Source organism: Amblyomma maculatum, chromosome 2 (assembly GCF_055883805.1).
Source record: "Amblyomma maculatum isolate TAMU_Amacu chromosome 2, ASM5588380v1, whole genome shotgun sequence".
Lineage (NCBI taxonomy): Eukaryota > Metazoa > Arthropoda > Arachnida > Ixodida > Ixodidae > Amblyomma > Amblyomma maculatum.
Window position 1 is genome coordinate 108,960,859 of NC_139345.1, and position 16,186 is coordinate 108,977,044.

At 42.4% G+C, this 16,186-nt stretch overlaps 1 protein-coding gene across 2 annotated transcripts in view; it reads left to right on the forward strand.

The window, feature by feature from the left end:
* Positions 1-64: 64 nt before the first annotated feature.
* The window catches only part of gzl (godzilla E3 ubiquitin protein ligase), a 26,353-nt gene continuing 10,231 nt past the window's right edge, over positions 65-16,186 (forward strand). The window contains exons 1-5 of one of the 2 annotated variants that reach the window (XM_084595046.1): positions 65-262; positions 2,626-2,789; positions 11,073-11,162; positions 13,292-13,417; positions 14,161-14,278. In XM_084595046.1, coding sequence (XP_084451172.1) covers positions 2,679-2,789; positions 11,073-11,162; positions 13,292-13,417; positions 14,161-14,278 — 445 coding nt within the window. In that variant the 5' untranslated portion in view covers positions 65-262; positions 2,626-2,678. The remainder of the gene's footprint in view (positions 263-2,625; positions 2,790-11,072; positions 11,163-13,291; positions 13,418-14,160; positions 14,279-16,186) is intronic. The other variant, XM_084595047.1, reaches the window with a different exon arrangement.

Sequence of the window (16,186 nt, forward strand, 5' to 3'; positions counted from 1 at the left end):
CTTATAAAATTTGTTCTTGCTTTTGACAGCTGCGTTACGCACTTAGCGCGAAACTGCGCCTCCCATTTACAGGCTTGTCACGCAACACACAGTCACGTGGTTAGTCCCGAGTCACAGTGCGGTTTTTTTTTCCTGGGTGTGCGAGCTCCGCAAGCAGCGTTTTTGTCACTTTTGACTTCGTTTGTGCACCTACTACTAATTGTATGCGAATTGTCTTCACTGGAGCTCGAATGCGACTAGCAAGCGGAAGTCTGGATGCTTGGTAAGCACTTATTATTTCGATACCTGTGATATTTAAGCCTAATTCACTAAGTGGCCTTGGTACCACCGAGCAGGCGTCAACAAATATCACGCTGGAGGCATCACCGTTGATTGTGTTTTCGCCGCTGTAGTTGACTTGTGGGCTCCTTCTCCTGGTGTCTCGTTTTTAACAGCAATGACATGAATTGTTAGATTCAACAAGGCCTTCAGGGGTGGGTTGTATTTTTGTTTGTTTCATATGCTTTTGCCGATGTTAGAGCGCTACCGCGGTTTCCTGTGGAATTGAGTGTGTGTGCGTCAACCAACATCATCCTTGCGCTTTGTGGAAGTGTGTCAGTGTAAGATCGCGCTTAGTTCAGCAATACTGATTCCTGACAGCACCCGTAAGTGTAGTATTACGACGTCGGCAGGCGCATCTCACGCGTGTGTACAAGCGGAAGTGTTCACTTAGGGATTCCCAAATCATCCTTCCATGACTTTGGTCGTGACTGTCGCTTAAACTGAACCGATCGTGATTGCTGATTCCTAGTATTGTGATGTCCCGCACAGCGAGACTGCGTAGGCCTACTAAATCAGGAGTGTCGCACTAGCTAGTTAATCGCATTAATGCTGTTCATACTGCCTAAGCGACCGAACACGAATGTTATGGTTAACTCGTTCGAGATGCGTCCGCGACTTTGTTGCATTATCAGTGCACTGTTCACGCTGTGTAGCTACTATGACCAATATGACTTTCGTCTGCCTATCTTCAGTGATTGTAAAGCGCGTGTTTTTACTCGCAATGAGATAACGAGCGCGCGTCTTCGGTCATAGCATGTAATTACAACAGTTTATAACAGCGCACAAAGGTTGAGTTTCGGTGCTTTTCCGTGTAAACAGTGTTGCGCTATCCATTCTTTCTCTCCATGTCTAGTAGCCCAACTTTCGCACGGTCAGCGTTTTCGGCACGGACGCTTAGAGTACACAAAACCAAGTGGTTGTATGTTGTGCGCTTATTAAAGTGATAAACATTGAATGCTGTCTTTAATACAGCATGCCACATTACGTAGTACTGTATTCTTTACAGTCTTTGTGCAGGTAAAGGCATTGAATTTAATTTCACGTTCTTGTTAGTGTTGGTTGTTACACGCTATAATGGGCTTGACGTATTCGCGATAAAAGCTTTGAAGAGTGATAAAAAAAATGAGTATGGAGAAAGAAGTGCAAATGTCAATATTTTCTTTTGGTTGATTTTTGTTTTACATTTTCTTTTGTTGTGGCTCGTTATGCATAGTTTTACAGGTTTTGCTGCAGGTACACTAGCCCTGCTAAAGCAACTTGGCTGCACCTGTATCATGCGCTAATGTGAACAAAAGCAGGTGGTAGGCATTTTGATATGTTATATTTATGGCAAAAAAGGAAATATATGTTACAGTATTTTTGTTTATGGTAGTGACAGTAGTAAACGACGAAGGGCGTCATTAGAATGGAGCATGTGATGGAAGTGTTGCACAACAGTAATGTTTGATTACCGAAACGCATAGTACTGCATTTTTTAAACTGTTTTCCTACTTACTCAAAGAGTGCTTAGGTATATTTAGGTTGCCACAGAATATTATGTTCCAGCTCGATAAGCACACAAAATAATGGAAGAAAATGGGCCGTAAACTATATTTCAACAACTTGCTTTGATATCCTTTTTATAAGTTAGGGTTTTTCAAGTTGTTTTTTTTTTTTTTGTTTGTTTGTTTTTCTTTTTTTTTTTATTCAGGTCCTTGCAGAGAATTTTCATTAGTGGATCCTTGGTGTTTTTCCACTGTTGTAGCTTTGTGCATTATTTTACAAAATGAGTAGCACTGTTGAAGCTTTTTTGCTATGCCATGTTTTACATAGTGATATTACACAGCTGTGAACAATGACTATGAACTAGGGTATGTTAATCAGATTTGCTGTATGTAGCTTACAGTACAAAAATCCACGTAGACTGCTTACATTAGAACCAACACAGGGACAGGCACAAATGATAGTAACTAACCATATAGCAAGTATCGATTACAGAGGTTCTGCATTTTTTCTGGGCAAATGTTTTTAGTAATTGTTCACACATTTCACATACTATATTTCTATTAGCTGATCCTTGGTGTTTTTCCACTGTTGTAGCTTTGTGCATTATTCTACAAAATGAGTAGCACTGTTAGAAGCTTTCTTGCTGTGCCATGTTTTCTAGCCCCCCTGTGTTTCCCTCGCAGAGCATAAGGCCGATTGAAATTAAAACAAAGAATGATAAAGCAGGGAGGTAGTCTTTTGTTCAAACGTTTTCTCAGCCTTATCATTATGGTGGGTGATAGGGCTGGCGTGTCTTAACAACAGTCTTACCTTGTGCAGGGGTCTCCGATGCAACGACAGCGGCGGACTGATCCACTTGTGCTGACGGTGTAATGTTTCCTCATCGCAGAATGCCGTACCACATCACCATTCTCTATGTCTACAGTATCATCAGTCTCGCAGCGCTCTTTCACGCAACACTGGTTGCGGCTGAAATTGTTGTTGTAAGTGGATTCCTTGCAACTGGGCTAACAAGCTGCACTTGGTGCAGTTGGTACTCATAGCAGCGGCCTCATAGTTGTATAGTTACCAGTGATGCGGTTACTGTGACACAAGGCAAAGCCTGCAACATGCTCCTACATTGCGACAAAATATGAGCAATCGGCACTAAGTCTGTGCCAGAGGTATGTATTTTTCTAAGGAAAAAGTTGTTGTGTGACACCTGTGATTCTGCTTTCCATTTGACGGCTCTAGTGGAAAAAGTATTTTCTCCAGTAGTTCAATTCTTCAATTGGTGCTTAGTATATATTTGTTACGGGCAGGCTTCATGCAATGAAAACAGAGTAATGAAACAGGCTTGCAGCACAGGGATTCATTCTGGTCATCCTGTGGTGTGGTGGGCGTACTGGAATGAGTGTGGCACATTTTCCAAATTACATATAGCGTCACGGAAAATTCATAATGGTATCCTTGAGATGATCCGGCAGGCACACTGGCCTATTGTTGTGCTGGGCTGCATTTCATGAAGCTGCACTAAAATATTTGTGCAAGTATGCAGTGGCACGAAGATATGCATGGTATTGTCAGTCAGCATATAAGCTTTCTGTGAGTAGACTTTGTAAAGGTGATAGAGGCCACAGCTAAAGGTGTACTGGTTGGTATGCAAAACATCCGGCTGCTGACTGCAAGATGCAGCAGGCACGACACACACCAAAGTGACTTTAATTGCGCCTCAAAGGGCAGGGGAGAACTGCTCATGCCTATGCAAAACAAAGACAATGAGAAAGTTTTCAACTCTTCACTGTTTCTCTGGCTCTCGTGTTCTCCAGCATTCCAAGATGTTGCATTGTGCACTCACACACATGGCACCAGTGTGCAAGCTCGCATCTCGTGTAGTTCTGTTTCGCACTTCATTTCAGCACGTCATGTCAGAGCTACGAAGTCTCTATGCAATAATAAAGCATCATTACAATGTACCAGTAAAGTTGTGGCGAAAAACAACACTTACACGGGACAGAGGAGAGGAGGGGCACGATGCTAGCAACCAGGTTTCATTGCATGTCATTTATGTACATTTGTTCATTCAAGAAAAAAGGAAAATGCACACATCAAAACTAGATGCAAACATGGTCGAAGATTATGATGTCGCTCGCAGATAAACAATTTTGCTGTCACGAAGTGCTAGTGAAGGTGTGCTGACACATCCATCGCACATTTGCTGAATATTGATGGCTTCTTCTGTTTCCTGGGTCTGTTGATCCATGTGTGACGAGATGACTATGGTGCTTCCAAGCTGGGGATCGCATTTATGTGCTCGGCAGTGTTTTGCTAATTCACTGCTGATTGCGCCCGGATCTTTTGTGTATTTGGAGCCATTCGTTCAAACAGCAGTCTGACCTATGTAGGCGCGCCCGCATGGCAGAGGTTCTTCATATCCCCACATTTGTTTTTACACATTTCACGCGCTTGTTCTGGTGCTTCTTTTTGCATTGATTTTTTTTTCTTCTTTACTCACTATTCATCTTAGCTCATAGGCTCCTTGACTTGTTAGGTGCCTTAGGTGCTGGTGCTAGAGTGCTGACATGAGCACTAGTACGCAAGCTCTAGTGCCTGTCTTCAACAAGTTAAGAAGTCTTATGTGCCAAGACGTTATTGTCATGTTGTATATGAGTCTCACTGACGACAAATTAAGGGGGAAAATACATCTGATACTCCAGAAAATGTACATATCTGCATCAAATGCTCACTTTTCTGCACAAAAGGATGCTCTTGGCTCATTCAAAAGCTGTTGCAAAATGACTTTGGTGAGTTGCATCGCTGTTTTTGCAGTTCGAGGTGGTTCTGCAGCTTTCTGATTTTGCGGTGCATTGTAATGCTTATGCAGAAGTGGAAGTGCTGCTCCAATTGCTCCAAAACTGCTCCAAACTGGCTGTTTTGATGTTCTGCCATCAAGTTGAGCAGAACACTGGAACAATGTCACAGCACCAGGGGCAAAGATACAAGGCACCTTGCACTGGGCTTAATACAAATGAAATTTTTGTAAGAGAAGGAAGCATGGAGCATAGTAAATATTTGTTCGCAAGTAAATTTAGTATGAGCCACCGAAGATTATAGATAATTGCTAAAAAAAAAATGCACTGTGTATGTGACATAGCACCTCCTCTCAGCCTTTTGAATCTCTGGTGGAGAGAAGAGAGGTCAGCAAGCGAAGCAGCTAGCGCTAACTACTGTGAGCCGTTAGGAAGGAAACTTGTCTGACTGCAAAAGCTGCACGAGTTATTCTAATGGTTCTGCTGTGAAAATAAGCGGGTACTTCACCATCGATCCTCTTTGTCAGTGACAAGCTTGCCAGGCCTACGGCAGACAAAACCATACTTCAAGTGGCTGGTACACCAAAGCTGTCAATCAATAGGAAACTTCTCAAGAGTGTTAGAAAGTCATACGAGGTCTATCGCCAGAATATTAAAAATAAGCCCCAGCATTGCTGAAGCGAAGAATGATGTACTGCATGCAGGAGGCAGTGAAGTAAAAAAAGCTGTAGAATGGAAATGCTACCCTTCAATGCCATCTATAATTATATCCCAAAGTTTCAAAATGCTCGAGCCTGCTTCCACCCCTGTAGAACTCCGCCATATTTACAAGATGATGAAGTCGTACTGCAGTCGTCTGCAATCTCATGGTAGGCAAAAAGCATGGGAGCAGCACTAGCGCCAAGCTTGTCAAGGCGCATTATTGTGGTCTAAAGAAAGGAAGATTTGAATTTATCGAGTCAAAATAGGTAGGTGAGACTAGATATTCAGTTATCAAGTGCACCGGCAAGCGCTACGTTTTCTGCTAGTCTGTTCCAAGTTTTTGCTAAGGTCAGCCTGTGTTATATATCTTCACATGCTTTGGCCGTTTGTCATTTCGGAGATGAGTGCGAAGTTGGAAAGGCATTAAACTTGCATAAAAAGGAATCGGATTGGAGATTTTGTATTTCAGAAAAAGAAAACTGCAATTATCAAAGGTGTTTCACCTTGGAAGCGTGCTCCAAAACTCTCATTTTGTTGCTGCAAAGCTGCTTCAAAATGCTGAAGCCTGCTTCCACCCCTTCTTATGCAGCTGTTGCCGACAATTGAATCTGGTCACAATGGTCTCTGGTTGAGTGAGCCAGTATATAGGACAAAAAGCAGCTATAAAGTTCAGTGTGTCATGCCTTTTCATTGGATGTTCTGTTACTAAAATGAAGAAGAAAACAGGTCCACTGATATTACCACCTAAATGAAACAGCTGGGTGAGACAAACACATTATTTCATCTCATTTTCTGCAGCCAGGGTCTAAAAGCTAATGCCCCCCCCCCCCCCCCCCCCCTCCAAAAAAAAAGAACGAATTGGGTCATAAAACAGCTAGCAGTGAAACTGAAAAGCACAGTGACAACAGGCATGGTTAGGAAGTGCGTTCATGTACTACACAGGTACTGGGAAGAAGGGGAACAAGAGTCATAAATGGCAGTGCCTGGAAATCAATAAGTCGAGAACTGTTCAAATGCATTGAATCCTGGGTATGCTGTACTTTCACTTGAAGGACCTCGCCATTTTTCTGCTCCGTGATTTATGTTTTAATATTGCAGCTATGCTCATATGTCCGATGTATTCGCCTGACTGTGCATCATTCGTTTGTGCCAGATCCTGCATCAGCTTTTATGAGGCATGTTGACTGCAACTAATTGGTTATTAGAGCATAGTTCTAAAGCTACTATTCTCGAAGGTCTTTCCTTTGCACTAGCTAGGTACGGTGCATACGCTACTTTCTTTAGGTTACTGCCAGACAAACAGCGATTGACATCAGCAGGGGTGCAACAGCTTCACCAATTGCGCCATTTTGATCAGATGTATATTTCTGCGCCACGCTTCGCCAAAATGCTCTGACTAGCCGCAAAAGTTTGCCATGATCAGGGACAGCTTTCTGCGGCCGTGATATGGCCAGTCATGATGTTTTAGACACTGCCACTCATGTAAATGGCCTTCTAGTTTTATTTTATGATTGCGTCATGCCATTCTAACGCCTACTCATATTTGTCTCTCTCGCATCCACAGGCTTCATCCGTTCTTTGAACACGCTGAACCTTTGCGGTTTTAGGATGCTTCACTGCACGGCTCACAGCCCGTGCGGCTAAACATCCTCATAATGCAAATAGGCAGTTTGTAACGAGGCACCACTGCTACTGCATCGCACTGCGAAAAAAGCCATGGTGGTACTTGTGATTTTGGAGCGATGCTTCAAGACTGTTTTTTAAACACCACATGCTTTTAATAGATGTCTCTCTAGTTTTTTTGTTTTGTTTTTTTTGCGCCTCTTGGAATTTTTTGGTATTTTAAATTGGGCCATTTATGTACAGCAAGGTTGCTTTTATGCTGTTTCGTCGATAGACTCACTTTCTTGTCATCAGGTAGTGTAGGAGGTGTGTCAGATTGGCTTCTGTGTTTGTGATAATATTGTTACGGACGACAAGGAAGAAGAAGCGGGCAGTGGCGCGGGAAGGAGCGCTCGCGCTAGGCCCGCGAACATTCATTAAATGGCATCTACCATCGTCATCGGTCATGTTCTGTTTCCTTGTCTTCAGGTTCGGGCTGGGGGCTGGGCGGTGGTAGTTGTTCAGGTCTGGGCTTGAAGGGCTGGGGCGAAGCTGCTCGGCGATGTCCCTGGGCCCTCGGTGATGGTCCCGGCTTGAAGATGGCCTCGATGCTCCAAGGCGAGGATGGGGATGTCGTACGCCGCACCTCCAACCAAATGTTACGAAGCGGCAAGCCGATGAAGACAGGAGACAGAACATGACCGATGACGATGGTAGATGCCATTTAATGAGTGTTCGCGGGCCTAGCGCGAGCGCTCCGATAACGGATAAAATGGCATCTACCATCGTCATCGGTCATGTTCTGTCTCCTGTCTTCATCGGCTTGCCGCTTCGTAACAATATAACTTGAGGTGGTACATGTGAAATTCGGGTGTCAGCAGGTCGGGAAACACACAGCAGCTTTAGAATTCCATATTCGCTGCAGTGGAGCCATAAACTGCCTAACTTAACATTTACAGATGCTGGAACACTGAAATACTATAAAGTCTGCTATGCGAACGAAATATATAACCTAATATCCCGAGTCATCACCCACCTTCTCTTAACCAAAATATCAAGCCAAAACCGCCAAGGTTTGAAACCTTAACCGCTTCAGTTTTATCGTCCACATTTTTTTCTTTCTTTAGTATACCGGATTCCTGAAGAAAATGTTCCAAGAGCCTGTGATAGGCGGTCCTTGCTAGGTTTCCTTTAGATTGCATTCATACTGTCTGATATTCACATACCTTTACTTTTTCGTGCCGAATGTAAGGTTTCTTTCGTGTTTACAGACTCCAAAATTTAAATTTGTGCTGCAAAGTGCAGATTTTTTTTTTTTTTGCCTGTGACCTGCTCTGAATATGGATTTTACTGCTCCAAAAATTGCTACTAATCCTATTTCAGCTGTTGCACCCCTGCATCAGCCTCGCAATCACTTGACCGCCATCTGCGGCGTGCCGTCCTCTTCCACTTTGCCACTGGTTTTAACTGGTGCTCTTGTCGTCACATGACAGCTGCTTAGATAGGGTATATAAGCTGCTTAACTGCATATAACTTCTTCAGTCTAGCCATGGAGGATGCGTTGCCTGAGCCATCGATGTCTACACTCTGTCACAAGCGTCAGGCTGAATCGGACAATCCTGCTGGTGGACTGGTGGAGCCTAGCACAAGGTCTACAGAGCTTAGATTTGTTAACTAGTTTTAGCCGGGTTGAGCACCGGCAATTCTTTTCTTGATTGCTGCTTACTATTAGGTTGTGACGACAGCGTTCATGTGCCTGTGCCAAAGGTGCTTTAAGATAGACAAGCATGCAGAACTGTCAGAGCTGTTCCACCCTTTCAACTACAGTAAGCTGGTGCAGAAAGGCAACAGAAGTGAACAGGCCAGGAATTTCACTAGTTACTGGTTATGACTGGATAGTAATGTGCTTCATGCAGTGATTCTTTTATCTGTAGTGTGCACAGATGTATGAAAATAATACTTTCTTTGAACCGAATCAGTACCAATAGTTTAGCTTTGCAATGCAATTGAATACGGGTAGGGGGAGAACAGTCTAATGTTTTTACGAATAGTCCTACTTGTGTGGATATGTGTGAAGAGGAAAGGTACCTTTTGTAGTTGATATCGAAAGAAATGGTGTCACATCTCAGTACATGAGATATGAATAAGATAAGCGTTGTGTATCAGCTATGGCCTCCGAGGTTAGTTGTCAAGGCCGGTGTTGCTGAACCTGTCTGCTGGTGTGTGCAGGCTGTGTGAGCATTATGAATGCCGCCATGCAAATTGACTGCATCGTGCTGCTGAACCCCCAATGTTGATCATACCAGTCACGACAGCTTGGAGCGTGGTGTGTTTCCCAGCTTTTTAAATAGTCATGAGAAAAAATATGATGTTCCTTAGACAAACTTCATGCTAGCTGCTGTATACTTTTGTTAAGGTGAACTCTCGTCTGTGAACATATGAGACAGTTGATTGGTTTCCCATAGGGCTTAATGTAAAAGAAATCCACTTATGACGAATTGTTTCGCATGTGTTTTGCTTGAGGTAACTTCACAGCGACCACAAATCAATGGCGACCATGTGCAGTGGCGCTCATGGGCCGTCCGACGGGCACTTGCAAGAAGAAAAAATATCTAGCATGTTCTTGCGTAAGAAAGCACACTCCCACAAGATGGCTTCTATACACCATTGCGGAGAACTTTGAAGAAGCAGTCTTACAGCATGGTGCTTTTTTGAGTGGGAGTTTTCATGCCACCTCAGGAAACTCTGGGCATCATCGAATAAGCACTGACAAAGATCTGACATGGTCAGATGTCGACATCGCGCATATGTCGCACGTTGCTCTCTGCGTCCCACATCCTGAGAGGCGCGAAGTGCACATGCTCGTTTACTTGATTTAAAAACGATGGTGCTGCATTTTCACTTTACACGGCATTGCGACAAGTGTGATGAAGGCACACAGGTGGCTGGATATTGGTGCTATATGAGCATTGCCTATGGTGTACGGAACGGCACCTGTGCCTGCTTATGGAGTGGGTGACAGCTATGTTGCAGATGGAGGGAGATAAGAGAAACTCTATGGCGACGCTGTTGAGTACCTTTCAAGCAAGATGGAAAGTGAAAATCAGAAGAAAAAAATCCAAAAACAAGAAACCAAGACTAATCCCGTTTTTAAGTAAGATGATGTGAGCTGGTTTGATACTTCCAGTCTTCAAGCTCACTTCACGCAGGGTGCAGTAAAGGCTTTATTTGCAATTCTCTACAGTTACTGCGCCTTTCCCTTCCTGTGAACCAATTATTATATATTATTACTACTCTCTGGAAGGGTATTTTATTTGTTTTCAAATAACATATATTTGGACGCAGGTAGCATTCTAACTGGTCTTTCTGAAAGGCACATTTGTTAAGGTGAACTTTTGATAAGATGAACAAATATTGTGATGCCTTCGAGTTCATCTTAATGGAAGTCTACTGCATTCGAAAACTTGAGTACCTATTCGATTTGCTTCAAGCAATTTTGAATGTGCGCTGTTTTGTTCTTTTAGTGAACCGATGAGAAGGATTTTAGATTAACTATTGGAAATTTTTGTATATTCACACAAATAAGTACGTTGTAAAGCTTGAGACAGTAGAAATGAATGAAGCTGTGCAAGTCTATATATATATATATATATATATAGTATAGTGGAAGGAGTGTGAATGCCACCAGGCGGAAGTGTCCCGCACGTATGTATTTGTTGCTGCCGAGTGAAGCCCCCAGTGCGTGCAGCGAGCGTAGCATGAGAACCACCTTCGAGAGGCAGGAAAGGAAATCGGCATCTTTTGGAGGGGGCAGCTGGTGCCGAAAGCAGACATGCGTCAGTAAGCACGCATTGTAAGTGTTTTTCATTTGGTAAGGCGAAATGTGTGTAATGCATCAAACGTAAAAGCATGGAAAATCATTAGTGAACCATAAAAATAGCTGAAATAAAGTGAAAATAATTGCTGCACTTTTCCTACGGCATCCAATTGCAGAAAAATGCCATTCTGCTTGTGCTGTTCATTGCATCAGACCGTTTGAGCTGCAGCTTATTTCTGTCTGCTTGAGCGTTGCTCTGTAATTTAGGGCAAACCCCTTGCGGAAGAAGTTTGGTCTCTCTATGCGCGAAGTCATAGAATATTGCGTGCTTATAGTTTTCTTTTTTTCCATTTCAGATACCGCATAGTAACTCCACGCCAGGGCTAAAACACATCTTTGACCAAGAGCTGAGTTTCTCGGCCATGGTACCTGATGAAGGAGTTCCAGTAAGTGCTTGGGACATTGCTTCAGTGGACACTTTTCATCAGTGCATTTTGTTTCAGGGCACGCTCGCTCATGTTTCGTTGTATATTGTTGCTTCGGAAAAGCAATTAAGGTAGCCAGCATTGAGGGAGGAAGATATACTTTCAGTGCTTCCAAGTGTGACTTTTCATCCCAGCTGTGTCCTCTTTATTAAATAGAGCTTGTTCTGTTTTGTTTTAATCACTTGACATGTAATGCAGCATGCGAGCTCTTTTGATGCTGAATGCTTAAATAAGGGTACAACTGAGGCGTGAACCCGGGAAGATACTTGTGCAAAGGGGTACAAAAAACAAATCCATTGGGTGGAGAAGCCTTTGTAAAAGTGCAGTAGAACCCTGTTATAGTAAACTCGGGGATAGTGAAAGTTTGAACGTAGCAAAGTGAAAATGCACTCCCGTTCTGCCTTCTGTGGACCCTTTGGAAAAATCTGAAAGTCAGCTTCTCTGCTCTGCGAAAACCCCTTCACCATGGCGGCCAAACTTTTTTTGGAAGTACAGAGGTGCAGGAGGAGTCTCCTGTGACGACAGTCGTGCACCCCTCTGGCTTGTGTTGCTGTCACGATTAAGGGATTAACAGCGCTTTCACAGGTACCATTGATTACCCCACTTTCCTCCCGCTATTTAATAATGAAGAAGTGCTGCTCGCCAGGTTTGTGCACGACAGGAGGCTTGACATAGAAGTGCTCTACACTGTAGACAACTTCCGCACCAGTGCTGGGTCGCTCCGCCATGGTAAAGGAGTTTTTGCTGTGCAGAAAAGCGGACTTGAGGAGTTTTGCAAAGGGTCTATAAACAAGTGATTTTTTTATATATATATATATATATATATATATATATATATATATATATATATGAAGGAAAGAAGCCAACAGTCGGCGAGGCCAAGGAAAGCGGTGGGGATGGTACTTTGTTTTTTTTTTTTTGTTTTTTTTTTAATGTTTACTTGGGTAATCACAGAAATTAGTAATGTAATCTGTTTAGGGGAAAGATAAAAGACACAAAATATATATATATATATATATATATATATATATATATATATATATATATATATAATAAAGCCGTCCTTAACGAAAGCCTGTTACAGTAAAGGGTGCCTGACCATGGCAGCATACTTCCAGTCGAATGATGGCATCGCAGAATGGGCGCAATGTAGACCTTTGCATTTTTGGCTCCTTGGGCGCTGCTGTATTGTTTGCTAGATTCTGAGCCACATCAAAGTTAGCGGAAATGAGAAAGCAAGTGTGTGTGCTGCACATGCTCGATACCACGAAATCAAGACGGTAAACATTCCCTGCAGAAATGGCTTGAAGTTAGTAGACTGTAAGCCGAGAGAAAAATAGCATTCGAATGGAATACTCAAAGTAAGTAATACGCTACACAGAGTTAAAACACATCATAGGAGAATGAAAGTCCAACTCGCACCAGGAAAGTTTCATTGAAGTAGTTTTATGTTGCCTGCGCGTTGGACGCATGCACCTTGCACACAGCTTTATTCTTGCAATACAAGAGCATCCAACACATTAACTGGATGGTTTAGAGATGACCGTAAATTGCATTTTATGGTTATGCACAAAACTTGGAAACTAGGAACTGAGAAAAAAAAAAGAAATACTTCCTACAATTTTTTTTTTTTTGGTACACACATCTCATGTATCCTAGCTTAATCTTAGGACAAGAGGCACTCGTTGAAATTTCCACTGTTTTACTCTTACAATCTTGATGCAAAGCTTCTGAACCAGATATAATACTTTAATATAATCTTTTAACTTCCTCTCATGAAGATGAAGATGACACATGTAATATGGCATCTGGCACGTGATGGCCTTATTTACCAATGTGCCACTGAACCTATTACAAGACGCATTTTCAGGGATATAAGATGTTAGAACACCTGTGTGCTGAGCTTACGGTGTGTTACAGAATGATAGACAGTCAAAGCTGTGGCGCTTATGAACTTGTAACTCATTTCGAAGTACGCAAACATTTACATAGCTTCTTTGCTTGCATACCATTTCAGCTCTTTGTTCTCGAGCCATGCCATTTTGTTGCATTTTGTGTTGACTATTATTTTTCATTGCCTTTGCTTGCAGGGCTTGCTCACTATAGCATCTCCATTGGCAGCATGTCAACCAATTGCACCTCCACCATTCCCATCAAATGACAGTTTTGCCTGGTTTGTCCTAATTGCCAGGTTTGAATGTGGGCTGGCAGACAAAGTAAGTGTTATATTTTTTGCTGGATGGAGATGAATATTGGACCAGCATTCCTTTCTGACTGCTGAAGCCTGAGTCACTTTAGCACTGTGAAAAACATGCCACTTTTATAACAGTCGTGTCAGACAATGTTAGGAAGCTTTGGCCAAAAAGGTTCTGCTCATGGGAGTTGCTGATGTGTACATGTCGGTGTGTATTCACCAGCGGGCCCCCTTGTTCACATGCTGAGTTGTACTCGGTGCTCTTTTGCAGCCAATACAGGTGCTGGGTGAGATGATATTTATTGCATGCTTGAGTTGTTCGGGTCAGCTTCTACTTGAAAGGTAATGAATGATGGGGCCAAGAGATTCAATTTCAGTGCTCCTAAAATTTACCGGGAAATTTATAGCGTGAAATGTTCTCAGCACAAAGTTCTCATACTTGTACGTAACCTAAAAGAAAAATTCAGTTTGCAACGCTGGGCACTCCGGGTTTCCTCATCTAGTCTGGTGTCTTTGTTGTTACTTTTCATTGAGCTGAGGTTGATGGGGCAGCTGCAGCAAACATGCAGTTTCACTTTGTGGACATTTTTTTGCTCTTCAAGGCAGGATCTTATAAATTTTAGTTATTTCATAATGAACATAGGCACTCATGTTTTCGGGGGTTTCTCTTTGTTCCGACATCACTCATGAAGAGAAATATTTTTTTCAGAGTACCTGCGGTCAGGAATTGATATTGAAGCAGCTTATTCTACTTTTTACTTTCAGGCACGCTTCGCCCAGCAAGCAGGGTACGATGTGGCTGTCATTTATGACCGCAAAGCTCACAATAATGGCCCTTTTGAGACCCACATTACTCCGGAGCCAAAATACTACCATGTCAGAGGTACAGCTCTTTACTCAATACTTCTTTTTTTCTCTATACCAATCATGTAATCCTTGATCTTGCACGATGGATTTAATTGTGTCAAAGCGTAGCGTTGCAGTAAAGCTGAAGATTCATCCATCCCTAGGCCTTCAGAGTAGTCTTAGTCAAGGTTCCTAATCTTGGCATAGAAGAGTAGAATTGCTGCATTAGGTGGTCAAGACAAGAAGGACAAGCGTAGAAGCTACAGTTAATGTTTGGAAATGATGGAAGATGTAGGTGCTTCTGCCCATCATGTGCATGTACCATGATGTTGCCAATGTTTTGCCCATTTTAGTGCCAATATCAAGTCGTAACACAATGCAGGTTATATACGTATGCATAGTATAGATATGGAAGCACACTTCAGAGATAGCACTGTATGTGCTTTCGTTCCTGTTTGCATGGCTTGATTGCTTTTATGCGCCTGCTAGTGCCAGCAACGGAAATTGAGGTGGGCTGCCTTGCAAATTGGTGCTACATGTTTTCAGCCTAAACATATTCTGATATAAGGACTGTGTCATCTCTGTTAAATCCAGGGGCATTGTTTTTTTTTTTTTTTCTTGTTTTTTTTTTAAGGTTGTTGACACATTATGTTGAGGCATTAGTCATGTTGGGATGAGGCTTCTCTGCGACTGGTTACATCACAGTGTTGTCATAGTTTGCTGAAATCCAGCTGTAGTCACGTTGCAAACTGACAGTTTTGCAATGCAATATGTTCGCGCTCTGATCTGTCGGTAGTCTTGTCTCCCACAGTGAGTGATGCCCATCAGCTGCATTGTAGAAAGTTTAAGCTAAAACCCTATTGGTAAGGCCGGTTGAACATTGGTGCCTCACTATTGTCTGATTATGTGAACAGTGTGAGGCCATGCAGTATCTGCCAGATGCTAAAGTACTGAACATTAAAAACCACCACTCAAAGAAAAGTACAGAAACATGAATGCTTCCAAAAAATACAAATGACAGGTTAGAAAAAAGTGCTAATGAGAGCAATGCACTTTTTTCCAACAGTTTCCAAAAATAAGGTAGGAAAACTGCCATTTGCCCAAATTTAACATGAGCTTTTTCCCTTCCCTCTATGCCGCGTCACTTGTTTTATTTTGCACAGTAAGGTGTCCTTAAGTTCAGCAAAATGAGATGGTGTTTTCAGTGTCACAAGTGTTGTCTCGATTTGCTGCTCAATTTGCAGTGGTGTAATAATGCTCGCTGTCGATGCACTTCGTCTGCTAGAGCGCGCACCCCCCCCCCCCCCCCCCCCTTTTTTTTTTTTTTTTGACATTGTAACACTTAACATTATTGGTAGCTGTGTTAGAAATACAGTAAAATCTTAATGATATGAACCCTGTTGGTATGAATTTAAGAATGATATGAATTCACACAAAAAAAAAAAAAATCCTTAGTCAAAGAGCATCGTATAATATGCAGAATTCTGGATGTTGTGACTCACTCCTGGGCCCAGACGGATGATGCGAGGGCATGAGCTACAACCAACAAATGCTATAAATAGTGCATATTGGAAGTATATCTAGGTTTTAAAAAAATAATTTTCTTAACTGCAACCAGAGACTGCATTTTATTGCATAGGAAGAGGAAGCATGTCTTGGCTTTCTGTAGGTTGCTCTTCATTGCCAGGAAAAGTTGTTGCAGAGCACGGAATGATATAAGCTTCAAAATACTGTGCAAATGTGTTGCAACTTTCCAATCTCCCGCACCAATTAAAGCTTTGATATTTTGAACTTTTGTTCAATTTGAGCGAAATTGTAAATTTTGGCTGGCCGGGCATATTGCACATTGAAGTTGGTTAAGTTGTACCGCGTTTTCAGTAATCCGCTTGAATAAAACTTTTTGTCTTGCTGCATTATTCTCAAGCGAAACAGCAGCCACTGTGAT